We start from the raw sequence: 19431 nt of genomic DNA, 5'->3' as shown, positions 1-19431 counted from the left end.
GTGGGCTACCATCCAGTAGCTGGTGAGTATTTTTGCGTACTTTGCTCAAAGTTGTTCTGCGTGAAAACTGACCTGCCAGGAGTTACTTAGGCATCCCAATGAAGACCAAACTGCTATAAGGTATGCTTAGGAGAAGGCACACCTCTTAAACCTTGTCTTCCATCCTTAACCCACCCACGTGCCCACAGGTCTAGCTTCCCATTTGACCCTAAGCAAGTGTTTGAACTTTTGGGACGGAAGTGGGAGGTCGAGTTCATAAGACTGGGCTCAGGACTCTTGATAGACTGACTATTTCTGCCCTTCCCCAGGTCTAGGGAGTGTGTACCTCTGGGTCATTCCTGTTGGGGGCGGGGGGGGGGGCGGTCCGGGATTAACCCTATCCCCAAATCAACCTATTTGGTGATTAACAACCTCTAGTACTGTTCTGTTTTTTTCGCGCGTGCAGTTTTTATTTTATAAGCCTCTTCTCTGAATCGTGGAAGTCTATTCACCATCACTTCTTTGCCCTATTGCCCTATCTTCCAGAGTCTGTTTGGCAAATGACCTCTTCCACCGTTTATTCCACTGATCACCGTGTACGCTGATCAGCTCTTCCCATTTCTGCAGGTCTCTTAGGGGAAACCGCAAAATGCCTGGTCGCTGTCCTCTCTTTCTGGGCTTATTCACGTCCATCAATCAATCCATTAATTTCAGTCCACCTTCCACAGGGCTTCCTCTCGGCCGTCGATCATCTCCTCTCTCCTTACTTAGGGAAGTCTGTCGAGTTGTCCCTGCAAGTCTCTTGCTCATCTCCCCCACGCCCACCCAGACCGGAGGGTCTGTCAGTCGGTCCGCAGACGCCCCGACCGGCTCTTGGGCCTCGACTGACTGGACGTGAGTCTGTCCCGCGCCAGCGTTTCCATCCGTCCCCCGTCTGCCTCCAATTCGGCAGGAACTTTACTCCAGCCGAAAGGGGAAGGGCGGGTGAGCGCTGGTGCGGGTCGAGGCGCCCGCAGCGGGCGCGGGGCGCGGCAAGGGGCGCCGGGCGGGGTGGGCTTGCGAGCGGGCTGGGGGTGTCGCGGGCCGCCCTGCCCTATAAGGGGCCGAGCCGCCTCCGCCGCCGGGCGGGTGCCGGGCGGACCGCGGCGGCGGCGGCGGCGGCGGCGGCTGCTGCGATTGGCTCAGGCGCCCCATCCGGGGACTGGGCTCGGCGCTGCTCGTTCGCCCTAAAGGTACCAATATGGCGGAGGTGAGCAGGGAAACCGGGCAGGAGCGGCCGGGCTGGAACGGGCGCCCGGCGGTCTCCCGCGGTCCCCAAGCCAGCTTGGGGGATCCCAAGCCTTTCCCAGGGCCCTGCGGGGGGCGGCGTGGCGTTGTGGGGCCGCAAGGCGGCGACGGGCGGCGGCGGGGCCGGCCGGGGGGCGGGAGCGGGCGCGGGAGCGGTCTCCCTCCGGGACTAGGCCGCGGCGGCTCCGGCCCCGACCCGGCCGGCGACGGGGTCGGACCGGAGGCGGCGGCCGGCGGCAGCGAGCCCCGGTCGGGGGACGCCGCCGTGCCGTGCCGCCGAGCAGCTTGCGCGGGCCGCTGGAGCCTCCGCGCCGCCTCCCGGGGCCGGGGTGGGTGGAAACCGGCCGAGCCCCCCCCCCCCCCCCCCGCGGCCGGATCGCAAAGCGGGGAGCGGGCTGCGCCACTGCCCTGCGGGAGGAGTGTTTTGTGCCCCCGGCCCTTTGGGTCCGGGCTGCGGGCTGAAGGAGTCTCACGCTCCACTTTGCTCCGGCGCGGAGGCGAGCGGGATGCGCGGCCGCTGGGCTTCGGTAGAGGCAAGATTCCCCGCCCCGCAGCCCTGGAGGTGCGGGAGCCCCTGGGGGTAAACGGGGAGGACCAAGACCCTCGACGCTCTCTCCACGGGCTCTCGGTAGCCCCACTTTCCTTCCGTTTAAGGGGGTCGGCAGGGCGAGCGGAGCTGCCCTGGACGTGTCCCCCGGGACTAGTGAGCTGGGGCGGGAGGATGGGGGGCGGGTGGCGCAGCAGAAGCCCCTTGGCAGGAGCCCCCTAGGTCGAGGAGCTCGCTCTTGGGCTCGGGGAGCGACTAAATACTCCGGGAGGATGCCACTGTCTCTGGGACTGCGGATCCGCATCTCTAGACGCGGGAGAGAGGATGGGGGGCTTACGCTCTTGGTTTGGGGGCCAGTGTCCGGTTTCGAGCTGGCCTACGCTCGGGGATAGAGGACAGCCCCGGAGTTGGGGCTACCGGGCCCCAAGGGGGTGGACTCGATGCAGGGGGCGAGTCCCTTCCAGGAAAGGGTGTTGCCTTGCGAGGTGTTGTTTGGGGGCCGTGGAGAGCCGGTGGGATTCGGGGGACTACTGAAATGCTAGGATATGGGGGACTGATGCTGCGAGCCGACTGTTCTGGGTTCTGCTTCTCTGCTTTGTAACTTGCTGAGCTCCAAGGGGCGGCTTGGAGTTGCCTGTTAGACACCGGGCTTCGTCCCGGGTCTGCGAGTTTGTACACTGGGGACTCGGGGAGGAAGGCGAGGCAGCCAAGAGGGGCCCGAAGGGGGCCAGGAGCGAGTGGAGCGAAGCTACGTCTTGCACTTTTGGCAGCTGCGGAGGAGCGCTGGGCTCCGCCTCCTCTGCGCCCTGTTGCCGGCGCTGCCTCTTCCCCTGGCTTCGCGATCTAACCGCACGTCTTCTTTTCTCTCCTAGGCTTCTTTTGGAAGTTCGAGCCCAGGTTTGTTCTGTTCTCTTACCTTTTCAGTGGGCCTCAGCGGGTGGTGATGGGGTCCCAAAGATCTATTGCTCAGTTCTTTCAACAAAAATTTGTTTTGCGAATTTTTCATCATTTGTTTTTAAGAGCTTTCGGTGTTCTTTTTGGTAATTAAGTTGTTTGAGGAAGGAACAACTATTCTGTCTCATAATTCCTCTCTCTTTTTCCTTGCATGTTGAAAAAAATACTTTGTTACAAAGCTGCTAACTGACATGTTCTTTTAAAGTAATATATCTAATTCTCACATACCCTGTTTTTAATTTTTCTCCAAGCCTGAAACAATTAATCCCACATCTATCCCAAACTTTCCTCCAACTTCAGCAGTTTAGATTTTAATTTCTTTGACAATTCGTCTCTCTAATTTGTCAGGACTTTGGGGTTGCTTATATTGATATTAATCACTTCTCCCCCGTCTCCCCTTATTTTGTCTCATACATTTTTCAAAATTGAGAAATGCCTGTAGATTGTGTTAAATTGAAAACTGATAGTTAGGTAAAGCTGGCCTAATTAAAAGAAACACATACTTTCTGAGGTTGGTCATACAGAATTTTTGAGGTGAGACAACATCAGACCATCTAGGACTGTGTTTCTCAACTGTTTTGGTGTCAGAAGCCCCTGTCGGGATCTGATGAAAGCAAGGGACTCTGTTTCCAGAACTCTGCATATAATTTGGGGTTTGTGGAACCCCTGAAACCTATCCCATGGTAGAGACCTTTCCTCATGTGCTAAAATGTAAGGAGCTTTGTTTCAGTTTTTCATTCCCTTTCCAGCCCCTTTTTGGCTGCCTCTTTTCCCTCATAGTCTCTAAGAAAAGTGCCTCTAAACTAGTTCAACCCCCTTATTTTACACTGGAGGAGATTTAAATAACTCTGCTGAGAGTTACCTAGTTAATAGCAGAGTCCGGATGGGCTCTCAAGTCTTCAGTTACCACATGTTGCCTTACAGTGAACAGACCGTTTTCCTTGCATATTACTCTGTGTATTTAGTCAGTCTTCAAGGTCTCATTTGATTATCATTTAAGGTATAAAACAATTAACACCAAATAGAAGAAATTTGTGGCTATTTTGAAAATAGCTTTTGAAAATAGTCTTTACTTTTAAATTGTTTTTAAGTTTGTTTAATTTTGAGACAGACGTTTCTTTGTTAGAACTGATTTCAGGGAAAGAATATTTATGTACAAAATGCCAAACATCTGGATGATAATAGAAGTTTTCCATTTTGCATCACTGTGTTTAAGAAGTTGCAATCTAAATAAAAAGCAAGAGACGGTGTGATTTTTGGAGTTTAAACAAACTTATAACTTATTTTTAATCAATTAGCCAATTTTTAAGAGAATTTTAGAACCAGAAGAGACTAGAGGTCATCTAAGCCAACCCTATATATTTTACAAATGAAAAACTGGACCCAGGCCCAGAAAGTTTAAATGACTTACCTCAGGTCCCAGAAAGCCAGGGACAGGGCCAAGAGTAGACTCTGAGGCCCTTCCATTTCTGGCCCTTATTGAATGAATGCTTTCCTCAAGGGGAAACCTTGAAGTGAGCCAAGCGATGTGGATTAGGAAGAGAGTAGAGCTCAGCCGTCAAAGAGGTAGAAAAGAAGGAAATGGCAAACTACTCCAGTACCCTTGCCTGGAAAATCCCATGGATGGAGGAGCCTGGTAGGCCACAGTCCATGGGGTCTCAAAGAGTCAGACACAACTGAGTGACTTCACTTCACATTTCCTACCTTACACTTTGGCATACCCCAAAGGTATCCAGGAATTTCTCCAAAAAAGAAAATTCGTACTGGTTGATGTTCTGCTTTTCTGCTGTTTAAGAAGTATTCATCTTTCTCTAAAATTAACTTAAACCACCTATATGTCAATAGATTTTTTAAATCAGCAGGTTAAAATCTTTCAGTGTGTGAAAAATAACATCATAATGCACACCTCCTAAAAACATTTTAGAGAAATTATTATTTTCGGGACTAACGACTAGAGTTCTCTGAACTCAGAGCCAGAAACATTGAATTGTCACTGATTTTGAAAAATCTTTGGTATAGTTCAGTGCTTTGGTAATGATCTCAATGTCCTTCAGTGTTTGAAGTTTTAACATATTAAAGGTTGAGTAAAAACACATCAAACTTTTTTGTGTTGAATATGCTTCCTTCCAATTCTCCCTTTCTCTACTCTTGAGATTCTGCTGCTTCTTTTCTTTCCCCTCTGAGAGTCATTGGTCTAGTTGAATTACATATTAGAGTAAAACAAATGGAGAAAACTCTGTTTTTCATAAATTTGACCTTATTGTCTTGGAATTATAGATAGTATTCATTTCTCCACTTGGTTTTCAGGGTATCCTGTTGACTTCAGAATTGCCATTAAAAATCATTCATTGCCATCTCTTTTTGGCCACATCTCAAGGCTTTCAGGATCTTAGTTCCTGATCAGGGATCAAACCTACGCCCCTGGCTGTGGAAGTCCTAACTGCTGGACCGCTAGGGAATTTCCAGGCACTGCCATCTTATAAACAAGTTTGAGTTGACGAAAACAGCTTGCAATGGGATGTATCTTCCAAAGCCCATAGATAGGATTTTCTGTATTCCCTTCACATAATCTTAAGTACTTAGTAGTAGTCCACAGAAGGGCATTCTCATACGGGTTAGTTTTGGGGAGCTTGAAATACTGTTACAGACATGAAACGTGAGGTGGTGCCTTTCAAGACTCAATTGCTGTGTGGCTGCCTCATAGAAACTTGGGTTTGTTCTAAAAAACCAGGTTTCTGTTGTGATTTGAACTTTTATTTGAGAGTGAGAATTGAGTAAAATTAATATTCCCTTCTGAAGTTTTTAGCCTCAGTGTATAGCAGATTCTTGTGAAGTCTTCTATTCATAACCCTTTTGACATTTTTCTACTGCTTTTAGACAAACGTATTAAACTAACTGATAAGCGACTTTTCTGTTAGAACATTTTTTTAAAGACCACTCCATTTAAATCACTTTGTTGCTATTAAAAGTCATGTTCTCATGGATTGGACACCTTATAAAAGTGGTTATAAACTGGCTTTTTTCTTTTGCTGATTTAAATATCTTTTCAGAAACTGTATGGTCTTAACTTTATAGCTTGTGAAGTACATAATAAATGCATTTAATAAAGCTCATATATAAACATTAAAAGGAACTGGCAGTAGAACACAAATTATTTTCTTTTGTAAATAGCCTTATGAACTTGTAAAGTGATTGAGTGTGTTTCTTTCTAGTTGGGTCTTTGTCTTCTGAGGATCATGATTTTGACCCCACTGCTGAGATGTTGGTCCATGACTATGACGATGAAAGAACTCTCGAAGAGGAGGAAATGATGGATGAGGGTAAAAACTTCAATTCTGAAATCGAAGACTTAGAAAAGGTAAAGGTTTTTACTTCAGTACTGGTTGATGTTCTGCTTTTCAAGAAGTATTCATCTTTCTCTAAAATTAACTTAAACCACCTATATGTCAATAGATTTTTAAAATCAGGTTAAAATCTTTCAGTGTGTGAAAAATAACATCATAATGCACACCTCCTAAAAACGTTTTATAGAAATTATATATATATATATTATATATATATATTATATATATAGTTCACAAACTTATAGTGAAGGTTTAACACAAACATAGTAAAAATTTTGAATTCTATTATAAATTATTTTACAACCTATCTTAAATAAAAATGGTATCAGAATGACCTACTGTATAGGTCAGGGAACTATATTCAGTATCTTGTAATAACATATAATGGAAAAGAATCTGAAAAAGAATATATATATTTGTATATAAGAGTATGTACACACACACACACACACACGTATATATAAATAAGTGAATCACTTGAACGTACACCTGAAACACAACATTGTAAACCAACTATACTTCAATTAAAACAATAGTATCAGCATATTTACTTTTGTACAGAATGTTACTGATTTTCTTATTTTGAAGAATAGCCTAATAAGTACACTTTCATTTAATTTTTAAAAATTATTTTTTATCTCTTAATCTGTTTTTTTTGGTGGAAGGTGGGGTTGTTCCTTGGTGGCTCAGACTGTAAAGAATCTGCCTGCAATGCAGAAGACTGGTGTTCAATCCCTGGATTGTGAAGGTCCCTTGGAGAAGGAAATGGCAACCCACTCCAGGATTCTTGCCTGGAGAATTCCATGGACAGAGGAGCCTGGCAGGCTACAGTCCATGGGGTAACAAAGAGTCAGACATGACTGAGTGACTAACGCTTCTGCTTTGCTTCCAACCATTTTTAAGTTTATACCAGCACAATGAAGTAGGTACATTTACAGATGAGATTATTGAGATCTAGAGAACTGTAGGAGAGTTCTAAATCCTAGCCCAGCCTCTTGGCATTGTATCACACTGTTTTACTGAATTAGTAATACCCTCTATCCTACCCTCCAGTTATCTTTTAAAAAGTTGGTAGGGTAAATGTAGTTTATAACTTTTAAAACCCCCAATCAGTTTAGGTTCAAATGAACTGATTTTTAAACACATACTTATAACCAGAAACTACAGAGAGAGGCCTCCATGAAAGAGGATTCCTTTTATTTATCTATAAATTAACCTTATTTGCAAATTTCTAATCAACCCAGAATAACAAATTTTTCAGGAATACTACTGAATTTTTCGTGTTTCTTTTTCTTGAAGAAGGCAAAACACATTCTTGTATGATCTCTTCTGCTTTTGTGAGGCAAAGCTGGGCTATTATTGCGTTTCTTCCTTCATCTTAACACACAGGCGTCTTCAGGGCCTAGACCCCAGGCTTGCTCCTGAAGAGTTGAAATTTTCTAAAGATGTTCATTTCTTTGACAAATTAATGCAACATGGTTGCAGTTAGATTTAATCATTTAAAAAATCGTATATCTCCTATAAAAGCTGAACAGATTTGGGAATATAGAGGTAAAATTGCTAGGAAATACTCAAGAAGAAAGGTTTTGCCTATTACTTCTTTCAGGGGTGATGACAGTATGTTGCCTGTTGATAAGAAAAGATGCCCAATATTCTCAAGGTCTGCCTTGATATTTTCCAGGCAGTTCCTTTCTACTTCTCATGAATGGGTAGCCTAGAATAACTGAGAATTATAATCCAACTAGCATTATCACTGAACCAGGGATTGTGGTGGGTCATGGGATTGCAAAAATTAGCAGTTTGACAGTGTTTTTGGACTCAAGCAGCTTACGGTCTAGTGTGGGGTGACAAATGGGAACTAAGATTTTTTTGATGTCCTCCGCTAAGAACCATAAAAGCAGTAAGCAGTGAGCGCTATGGGAGAAAGGATTTATGTGTAGTAAAAGATGTTTAGTCTCATGTGGAAGTTCGTGGAAGGCTTCTTCTTACTTCTCTCCTGTAGTTTTTTAAGTCAGGATACTGCTCTGGGCATGAGCAAAAGTCCTAGGTGGTCTCATGATGCACCTTCTTTAATTGTGTGTTTGCTGTTAAAGATAGGGAGACAGCAATCTAGTTACAGCATGATATAAGAAAATAATACAAATGCGCTTTAGCCATGCAAATAGATGTATTGTCACTAAACTAGTATGAATTTAAAATTTCTTTTAATGTGTTAAACATAGTTACTACTTGAGTATGGGTAATCTGGTAGAGATCTATGGACCAGTAAAATTTTGTTTTTCAGATTTGTAGGTTTTATTCTTCCAGAGATTATAGTAATATCTGCTTTAATCTGTGTTTAATGAGTTTTAAAAGAAAATTAGGGAAGATATAGAGAAATAATCAACAGCAAAGAGTTACTTACTTAGCTATTCATAGAAATACCTAGTTTCTAGTCCTGTGATTTTCATTTTGTTTAGTAAACTCCAGTAATTAAATCTTTGCTTTGTAATGATACCTATCACTGAATTTGTAGATTCAGAAAAATTATAGGTCTTTAAATATTTCAGCTTCTCTTTAGGCAGTTTTTCTTCTTGGCATTTTGTCACATTCTTGGAAATTGGGACAGAAAAATACAGGTGATTTTTAAATAAATTCTAGTGAAGGCCCAAGTGCTGTGTCCCTGCTCAGAAGGCTCATCCTTCTCTCATTGAGCAAGGCACAAGAAGAACTGTTCTAAGAGTGGCTGACTGCTCGCTCCCTCTGAACTGTGATTATCTATAGTAGAGCATAACTGTAGTGCTCACGTGCATGTGTGCTCAGCTGTGTCTGACTCTTCGTGACCCCATGGACTGCAGCACTCCAGGCGCCTCTGTCCATGGGATTCTCCAGGTAAGAATGGAGTGGATTGCAATTTCCTACTCCAGGGGATCTTCCCAACCTAGGGCTCGAACCCATGTCTCTTGAGTCTCCTGCTTTGGCAGGTGGATTCTTTACTACTGAGCCACCTGGGAAGCCCATAATTGTAAATGTGATCTCTATTCTTTATTGATGTTTAATGAAACGTGAAAATAAAAGAAATAATAGTTAGAGACACATATTTAAAGAGTAAGGATCATTTTACTTTTAAAGAAATTTAAAATTATTTGTGTACAATTTAAAATAATGTATTAATCTTATATTATGCAACAGTGATTCAAATGTTGGTACATGGTAACAGTCCTAGGGATTTGATGTTCATGTTTTAAAAAATTAGAAGTTTTTATGCTTATAGTAAATACATTTGATAGTTTATAATCTATATATGCCCTTTATTTTGGTTCTTAAAAATTTTTAGTATGTTGTATGTTATGGAAAATAAAAGAGGTACAAAGTTAGTTTTCTTATAGTGGCACTTTGGTAAGTATAGAGAATAGATTGTATGACAAGATTTTAGTTACCAAAAATACTAAAATAAGGTTTGTGTTATATTGTACTATTTTTTAACTTATTCATGTTATTGTTTCCTGATAGGTTTTAATTAATAATCCTAGAATTAGACCTAAAACTTTTTCAAAAGTAATTTACATTCCTGCTTTTATTAATATAGAGATTTCTACTCTGATTTTCATTGTAAATTGAGAGAAGTAGAAAAACGTCTTTTCTACCACTTAGCCTTGGGTTTAAGTCCTTATTTATTTGTTTTTAAAGCATTTTAGAAAGTTACATGTATTCTGTTCTGCAGCCTGTATTTTAAGGTATCAGACTGGTGTTATGTTAAAATTAGTTTCTCCCTCACTTAGACAATGTCATCGGCCCTATCTAGCAACGCTGTCAGGTGTGTCAGAGAAATACTAGCGTTATTTCCTTGCTTAGAGGCCTTGTTGATGGTAAGATGTACTGTAGATTCAAAAAATAGCATAGATGGGAGCAGAGAGGAGCCTTGCTATGAGAAATCTGTACATTGGTAATAGGATGCATCCTGATTTCTGGTATGTGAGGCTGTGCATCAGAGGATTAAGGAAATAATGTGTTTTTCTGTTTACAGATAGGAGATAGAGATGAGAGGGGTTAGGTGATTTGCCCACAGTAGTAGTTAACAATTAGGGAGTCCTCTGTCTCTAAATCGGAGAAGGCAATGGCACCCCACTCCAGTACTTTTGCCTGGAAAATCCCATGGACGGAGGAGCCTGGTAGGCTGCAGTCCATGGGGTTGCTAAGAGTCGGACACGACTGAGCAACTTCCCTTTCACTTTTCACATTCATGCATTGGAGAAGGAAATGGCAACCCACTCCAACCCACTCCAGTGTTCTTGCCTGGAGAATCCCAGGGACGGGGGAGCCTGGTGGGCTGTCATCTCTGGGGTCACACAGAGTTGGACATGACTGAAGCGACTTAGCAGCAGCTGTCTCTAAATCATGTGCTCTTCCTGTTAGAAATCCTTCAATTTATAAAACAGTTCATTTATAATAAGTATGACTGCACTTAAATGGGACCCTTGAAATTTAAATAGATTCAACAAAATGCCTTAGAAATAAAGTCCTCATCCCTAGAATATGGTGCTAGATCAAACTTCTGAGTTGATCTCAACACCATGGATCCTTAGAGACTTGGAGATTTGCTAATTCAATTTTGAAAACATTGCTTCTGTGCTTCAAAGGACTAAGTGATTTATTAATAGGCTCTAATAAAAAGTTCATTTGTAAAGTACTTCAGAGACTGGATTAATCTTTTCCAGTTTTGCTTTAGTACAAAGTCTTAGTACAGATAATTTCTGTGTTTTAGCACCAGCCCCTTCTCAGGGTCATTGTAGTGTCATCCCTTGACTATTATAATGAGCTTTCCACTAAGATGGCCACTTCCTCCTTCAACAGATGATCATACTTGTATCTTTATAGAGAAAGTAGAATTTTCATGAATAACTGCTCAGATCTTCTGTTTGCCCCACACATGCAAACTTAGCTTTTATGCTTTTTCTTTGTCCCCTCTCATTCCAAAAGTATCATCCACAGTCCAGGCTCTTCCTGAATTTTCATTCTTTTAGTCCTCAGTTTATTCTTCTGCCCGCCCGCCCCCCCCCACCCCCCGCTTTTTTTAATTTCAATGTGGAATCCTACTGATACATTTCTCACATTTGGAAATTCTCCTTTGACCCTGTGTTGCCTTCTTCATTCACCTTTTATAATATATGTATTGTCTCTCCACTCATTCAGTCCTCAGCTTTGCTTCTCCCAACAGATTGTAAGGTCATCAGTAATTCCTGATTGACAAATACAAAGAATTCACGTCTCTCTCTGTCTTGCTTTATCTCTCTTTGATATTTGACCTGAGTGACCATCTGTGGTTTCTCCATTTTTGCTTCTTCCTTAACTTAATAATCCTGCATTTTCTCTTAGTTCTACTTCTACCCTCTGACATCTCTCTCCATTGTATTTATGGGCTTTACTTTATTTACCCCTATTTTAATTGATGAATATCATCAATTAAACCCTGTACCCCAGGGTTCTAATTTTTGTCTTTCTCACTCTCTCTGCCTTTTCTGGATGACTCATTCAAGCCCATTGCTTCAACTTCACCTTAAACCATCATCTACCATCCCACTTGTTTGTCTTTTGTTTTGGTCTCATAATTGCACTGTAGCTATTTAACCTTCTCAGGCCAGAAATGGGCAATCAACTTAGACTACTGTGTTATCTACATTCCCTCTATCAAGTAAGTCAAGAAACAGATTCTTATTTCTTAATTTTGCTTGGATAATTCCCTTCTTTAATTTGGGCTCTTATTCTTCTACTCCCCCAGGACATTATTTTCAGAATGAAAATCATGTCCAAAATTTTCCAGACGTGTCCCATTGCCTATAGGGTAGTGTATCTGAAAACTTCTTCTAATAAAACATAGATCCCCTTCTCTTTACTCTCCCTGAGTGAGCTCATCTACTCCTGTGGCTTTAAATATCATCTAGATGTTAATGAATGCCAGATTTATATCTTTAGCCCAGCCTGATCCTCCGAGCTCCAGGCTCTCATCCAGCTTGACTTTTCCACTTGGATGTTTCATAGTCCTCTCAAACTTAACTTGTGACAACTGCAGAACTCCTTAATTCCTTCGTCAGCCTTCCTGTCCTTTAGTCTTTTCTGTCTCAATAAAAGTCACCACCACCTAATTGCTCAGATAGAAATCAGGGGAGTTGTCCTTCTTTCTCCCTTTTACTCCATAGTCCGTTTGATTCCCACCTCAGAATGTATCTCACCTATTTGCTTGTTTCCAAGTCTGTATCACTAACCCAGCATGAGTCTCCCAAGTGATCTCCCTGCTTTTCTCTTATCTCTCCACCTTCCGCAATTTTTCTTCATACAGCTGCTCAGGATTTAAGAAGAAGTAAAGTCATGTCACTCTAGTTTTATAAGTCTCCAGTGGCTTCCCATTGCCTTGGGAGTAAATTCCAAGTTTCTTTGCCGAGAAGCCTTTCGCGATCTGCCTCTGTTTCTCTTTCTAATCTCCTCTTGAACCCTGCTTCACTCTACTCTTCGTGTTCTGGCCATTGGCTTAGTGGAAAACCACAGTCAGGCCTCAAGTGTGTTGTTTCCTTTGCCTGGAATGCTCTTCACAGGATTGATTGGTCACTTCTCAGATTTCGGCCCTCAGCTAAAGGTCACTTGTCTTCCTCTGCAACCCCACGACAATGGGCTCTCCACGTAATTCTGTATCTCAGGACTGTTTCTTTTGCACTCATGATAATTGGCAGTTCTGCATTTGAGTATTTTCAGTATCCTCCCTCGTCTGTAAGTTGTAGAAGACCTGTGTTTCATAGCACCACCTGCCTCCGGGCAGTCACTACTCAGTCAGTGTTTCTGATGACAAGCCACAGGTCCCTAGTATACAAGCCTCATCTGTTAAAAGCTTTTTCGTCTTTCAAGACTTCTCTCAGTCATTATCCTCTGTGTGACACTTCCATATCGTATGCTATTAAATCCTGGAGTGTAGGTCTTCCTTCCCACCATTTCATAGCACCAGTTCCAGAATTGATTATTGCAGCTGTCATGGTGTTTTATAATTGTTAACTTATCAGTTCCTTCCACCAAGACTGAATTCCTTGAGAGCAGGAATTTTTTTGGAAATTTTCTTTTTCTATAGCTGGTAGTCTGCCACACAGTTCCTAGAACCCATTAAGTGCTATATTGATGGTAAGGTGGACTATCAGTGCATGATGAGTGAAAATTGCCATCTCCCCAGTACATGGAGGGAATCTGAAACTTTAAAGTTTTAGAGAAATATCGCTAACAGGTGGTTGGCAAAGGCTGCAACCCAGTCTCATAAGTAGTGTGAATGAAAGGGAATGGGCTGTGTGGACTTTATAAGGAGCAGGACCAGAGAAATTCTCATCGTGGTTCTGGCACCTTCGAGGCATTCTTCAGAGAAATAATTCATGGTTTTCCCATGGCATGGGTTAACTTCTGTTCATCCTGACCATACAGCTTAATTTGTGCTGAATTTGTCCATGCTTCCGAAGCAGTTTTGACTGATTTCAGTTCCAAGCTGAAAAGATTTCATGGATGGCATGGTCATTGGAAAGGTGCTTGTCTCCTATTGCAAATTTACAAGTTAGCCTTTTGTCATATACCTTATTCTAAGCTCATAACATGAACCTGTTTCATTCAGGCATAGTGCAGAATGTAAGTTCTAGACTGCAAAAGTGTGTTAGTCACTCAGTCGTGTCTGACTGTTTGCGACCCCATGGACTGTAGCCCACCCAGTTCCTCTGTGCCTGGAATTCTCTGAGCAAGAATACTGGAGTGGGTTGCCATTTCCTTCTCCAGGGAATCTTCCTGACCAGGAATCAAATCCAGGTCTCCTGCTTTGTGAGCAGATTCTTCACTGTCTGAGCCACCAGGGAAGCCCAGCTATAAAAGTGAGGGCCAGTTCTTGGGGTCTCCAGAACCTGTGTCCCCTGTGGGCTGTGGGCAGCGTCACTGGTCCTCCTTAGCTCGCTGTTGTGGTCAACTGGGCGTATTTTGCATACTCTGCTTCACATTTTCATGCTGTTTGCTTCATAAGTTAGATGTGTTTTTTTAAGGGGAAAACTGAACCGTGAGCAAGTTTTAAAAGCAAATCTCTTTATAGATGGACATAAACATCTTCAAAATATTTAAGAAATTAGCTAGTTCATCGATGTATGGGTTCATAAAATTTTTTTTTATTGGAGTATAGTTTCTTTACCATGTTACATTAGTTTCTACTGTACAGCAAAGTGAATCAGCCAGACATATACATGTCTCCCCGCTCTTTTGGATTTCCTTCCCATTTAGGTCACCACAGAGCACTGAGTAAAGTTCTCTGTGCTGTACAGTAGGGGTGTATCATTTTGAAGTTATTTAAATGATAGTTATAAATGGTTCTATGCACTTTGTGGTTGAATTAAAATATTTTTAAAAAGGAAATACAGCACTTATTTTCAGATTAGTGGAGGGGAAAAACAGTGACTGCCTCTATATGGCTTCGCATAAGCATTCATAACACAGGCAGCACTGCAGCGAGTATGTAATTTTATCAAAGCAGCATCGCCAGTAAGAGAGCTAGAGTGCCTGGAATTCAGATGCAGAACTAAGCCCCAGCTTTCTCATCTGTAAGCTGGTGGTAATGCAAACTTCATCAGAAAGTTGTGGGGGAAAAGATAGCTAGTAGAGAATGTAGATACAAGTAGTAGGAATATCAAAAGATAACTGTGTTTTGAACATTGATATATAAACAATAGTGTTCATAAATGTTCAGCCAAGGTGCCTTATTAGGTATCTTCCTATTAATACAAAGAATAAATCAAGTGGTCAACTGTTAATTGCAGGGAAACAAGCTAAAAATTATATGAAGTCATTCTTCAAGGTGAATATAGTAATGAAAAGTGGAAGAAAAAGTATGCCCTAAAGCAAATATTTGACAAAGTCTTTAAAAAGTAAAATGATGCTGGAAAATGAAAACTAAGGTGTTAATTGCTAGATTTTTGTTCATATATTGATTACAGCTCTTAGCATTTGATCCTGTTTTCTGTATATTGTACAAAAAACAAAACTAAAACTTGGTTTTTGATTTGGTGCTGCTCTTTTGATATATGTGCTTTGTGAACATTAATGGCATCGTGGTTTATCTGCCGTTCAGCATTGTGGCATCTACTGAGTTCATGTTTGTTCTCTGGCTTGAATAGGAAGGAAACATGCCTCTAGAAGATTTATTGGCATTCTATGGCTATGAACCTACAATTCCAGCTGTTGCAAATTCCAGTGCAAATAGCTCCCCAAGTGAACTTGCAGATGAACTACCAGATATGACACTAGACAAAGTAAGTACAAGCATGTAGAAGAATTCCAGATCTATTACCATTGACTGCTTTTATTAGTTTCTTTAAAGTACTTCGTAATTCTGAATTGTAAACTTCTTGTGGACTGTTGCTCTTGTCATTTTGGTGACTGATTTGAATATTGTTTGGCTTTGATCTCACTACTTTAAAACTAGTAATAACTTCATAATAATTTGAATGTTAGAGTTTTCTTCCATAACTTTTTATCTTTCCTGTGTAGCTGTATTATATCTACACTTAGATTTTGCCCTAACTTCTTTTGATCCTGTGGACACATGAATGCATTGATTAATAGATCCCCAGAAGTTTTCAAACAAGCTGGCTTAGGCATGGAGAGGTTGGAGAGAAGTTCTGTTTTCTTGGGCTCTGGGAGTGACAGCGGCCATAGCAGCCAAGACCTCAGTGGTACGTCTTTAACATAGGCTGGTTGTAGGGGTGGCCAGTCCCTGGTGAGAAAAATTCATAGTCATGGTCTCTGCTGATGGATCCCTGGGAAGCTTTCCTCGACTTTCAGGTCTTAAGCAGGGAGAGGAATCCACATCTTGGAACCTCTTCCTGTGAGTTGTGTTGTCTCCACTTTTCAAAAGTGATGTTAATGTACCAAAGACCTTAATGGCCATAGGCATTCAGCAAATATTGAGTGCCTACTGTGTGCCAGGCACAAGGATGACTATATACTTACATAAAATTAATTCAGAACTGTTTCTTTCAAAATTATATCGCTAGTCTGAGTGGTACATTAGTTGAACTTTTTAAAGTTATTGAAAGAGTGGAGTTTGGAGACTGTTTTGTTTTAGTTATTTAAGTTGGCAGAAAGTTAATTTTAACTTTTAACTGCTTAGAAGTAAGATTATTTTTGTTGTAAGTTCACTAAAAATTTGTCACTTCAGATAAATTCTCTGTATACCCACAAATTGGGTAGATTGTTTGTTATATCATAAATATGTAATAGTATGGATCATTAGATATTATATATACTTAAGTAGTAAATGTTATTAAATAATTATATACATGAAGTAAATTATAGAATTTCAAATTTACTTTTCTCAAACCTGAGGCTTCAACTATTAATAGTTCTTATCTGTATTATAATACCATCATGTTTATGAATAATGTTATCAAGATTTTTTTTCAATATTGATGGGATATAATTATTTCTAACCCTAGTGTTGCATTCCTCTTCTTATAGGAGGAAATAGCAAAAGACCTATTGTCAGGTGATGATGAGGAAACTCAGTCTTCCGCAGATGATCTGACTCCATCTGTGACTTCCCATGAAACTTCTGACTTCTTCCCTAGACCTTTACGATGTAAGAAATCCAATCATTACTGAGTAGTAGTAGTAGCACTGATACTCTGGCTTGAGTACATTTTGTTACGTAATATAGTTTTCATAAGAATATTTTAAGTGTTTTACTTAATTGAAATAAAATACTATTATAATCTGAATAAGATTATAACTTTTTTTTTATTGGGAGAGATGTAAACTAATATGCTGTTTAAAAATGAAAGCATTTGTTTGGTTTTGCAATGCTGTTTTCTTTCTCAAGACTCATCTGTTGCTAAGGCAACCAGTCTTGGTTCAGCCATGAAATTTTATAGACATTTTTTAGGTTTCTGTTAAAAAGCTCCTACTTTCCTGGTTTTGAAAATTGCTATCAGTTGCCAACAGTATTTTTGTAGTTTTAGTGATTGATTTAATGCTTTCCTTTTAATTCCTTGGTGTTATCTTTTAATGTATATCAGCAATATTTAAAAGGTCTTTGGATTGAAATAATTTCTTACATGCAGTTTTGCTTATTTCTCAGGTATTTTTATGGTTGAAGAACTGTTCAGTTAACAAGTTCCAATACAATACACTTACGTGTGCAAAAAGACTATTTTTATGAACTCATTGTGCTGCTCTGTGATTGTCTCTCTCTGGATTAATGTAATCAGTGTAGTCCAGGGCTCTGCTTTCTCCTCTTGCCTTTCCAAACTGTATGATCGTATACCAAATAATTATAATGATAACAAGCATTTTCTTCATGTTTTCAATGTCTTAACTTGTGTAAAAATGAGACTAGTACAAGAAGTTTAGTGTATTTGTGCCGATCTCATTTACTCTGCAAATTTTTATCACAAAATATCAGCCACTCTTTCAGGTGCTGCAAAGAAAGGCAACAAAACCCTTTTTAAAGATTTAATTTTCTTCTTTTAAGCAAATACTACGTGTGATGGAGATAAAGACTCAGAGGTTGAAGATGTTGAAACAGACAGTGGTAACTCACCTGAAGATCTGAGGAAGGTATGTTAAGTTACCATTGCAGCTTTACATCATTTGGCTTAAAGTAGCTTTTAAAAACATTTCTGAAATAATTTAAGGTAATTTTGCAAGATAACTTTAGACTTGTAGTAACTGATGAATGAATTGGAACTTTTTTCCCAGTATTTATTTTTATAATAAGTTGTTTCTACTTCTAAATTTTTCTGAAGGAAATAATGATTGGTTTACAATATCAAGCAGAGATTCCACCTTATCTCGGAGAATATGCTGGTAATGAGAAAGGTAAGAAAGGCTTTTAATTTTGATAATATTTGGTAAGCCAAGTTATCTCTCAATATGTTTACTTCAGTACCTGATTGTATACTCATCTTGTGAATGTAAAGATAGATTTGGAGTAGGGGAAGAGTTAGCCTGACTCAGGAATATATCAGAATTAACCATGAGACTCAGAGAACCGCTGCCCACCTCCTCCGTCCCCCCGCCTCTTGTGGTGCGGCTTAGTGTGCTACGCACCTGTTAAAATAGTGGAGCTGCTCTTAATGTACAGCTCTTTGGCCTACACCCAACTCCAGTGGGAGCTGGTAGCACTGTATCACCCGAGATAATGAAAACAGAGGGATAAAATCTTTGGGGAAGAAATGCTTAAGAAAAATGAAGCTGGAAGAAGTTCCCTTGCCCCAGCCCTGGAAGGATAGAATGTAAGGATTCAGGGCTTCCCTGATAACTCAATTGGTAAAGAATCTACCTGGAATGCAGGAGACCCCGTTTGATTCCTGGGTCAGGAAGATCTGCTGGAGAACGGATAGGCTACCCACACCAATATTCTCAGGCTTCCCTTGTGGCTCAGCTGGTAGAGAATCCGGCTGCAATGGGGGAGACCTGGGTTTGATCCCTGCGTTGGTAAGATCCCCTGGAGAAAGGAAAGGCTACCCACTCCAGTATTCTGGCCTAGAGAATTCCATGGACTGTATAGTCCATGGGGTCACGAAGAGTCAGACGTGACTGAGCGACTTTGACTTCACTTCAAGGATTCTGCTGCTTTTGTTACACACCCCTATTTAAGTGTAATCAGTTTTCCTCACATTTTTGATAGATTCTAACTATAGCTAGTTCTGAAAATGTGGATGGATGAGGTGGTGGGAAGTAAAAATCCAGGTACACTTTCCTAGCTCAACTTGGAAACCACATAGATTTGGCCCTGGGCAGAGTACATGTTCAGCAGCAGCCAGTCCTCAGATGAGACATGATGGAGGTGATATTTGCTCAGTTCTGCACCTTCAGAAAGGAGCATATACCTTCTCTCTCTTAAGAGGAGATAAACTCAAACTATTTTACCTATTTAAATTTTGACCAAAGAATAAAGAAACTGGTTCCAGAAGCTTACCTCAAAAGTTCAGTCTGATTGCTTCATAGGCACACTTTATTTTTAATTTCCAGCTCATTGGGAGTAGTAGTGCCTGCCTTACACAGTTGTGAGTGTAAAGCACTTATTATGGTCTCCGCTATATAGTGAGCTCTCAGTAAATTACTTTCATTAGCTATATTTAGTAATTATTATACACTTAAAGAATGGATTGAAGTTGGAGCAATGGGATAAATACTTGGGCCATCTGTGTGACTTTATAGTGTGGAGTGGAAGCTTTGAGAATGGCAGCAGTGTTTACATTAATAAAATATACAGTTTGTTTTAGTGATGTTTGCCTATTAAGTATGAGCTTATTTAAAAGGTGGAAACTTTGCTTCTCT

The 19431-nt window shown here is 41.0% G+C and overlaps 1 protein-coding gene across 2 annotated transcripts in view; it reads left to right on the top strand.

Moving 5' to 3' along the window:
- The first annotated feature begins 1130 nt into the window (after window positions 1-1130).
- The window catches only part of MIER3 (MIER family member 3), a 29526-nt gene continuing 11225 nt past the window's right edge, over window positions 1131-19431 (top strand). For both annotated transcript variants that reach the window (XM_070357500.1, XM_070357499.1), the window contains exons 1-7: window positions 1131-1228; window positions 2686-2710; window positions 5980-6125; window positions 15267-15401; window positions 16609-16729; window positions 17621-17706; window positions 17895-17967. In XM_070357500.1, the coding sequence (XP_070213601.1) occupies window positions 1220-1228; window positions 2686-2710; window positions 5980-6125; window positions 15267-15401; window positions 16609-16729; window positions 17621-17706; window positions 17895-17967 (595 nt within the window). In that variant the 5' untranslated portion in view covers window positions 1131-1219. The remainder of the gene's footprint in view (window positions 1229-2685; window positions 2711-5979; window positions 6126-15266; window positions 15402-16608; window positions 16730-17620; window positions 17707-17894; window positions 17968-19431) is intronic.

This window comes from Bos mutus, chromosome 20 (genome assembly GCF_027580195.1).
Source record: "Bos mutus isolate GX-2022 chromosome 20, NWIPB_WYAK_1.1, whole genome shotgun sequence".
Classification (NCBI taxonomy): Eukaryota; Metazoa; Chordata; class Mammalia; order Artiodactyla; family Bovidae; genus Bos; species Bos mutus.
Note: the sequence above shows the minus strand (reverse complement) of the source record. Positions and strands in the feature narration are given on the sequence as shown.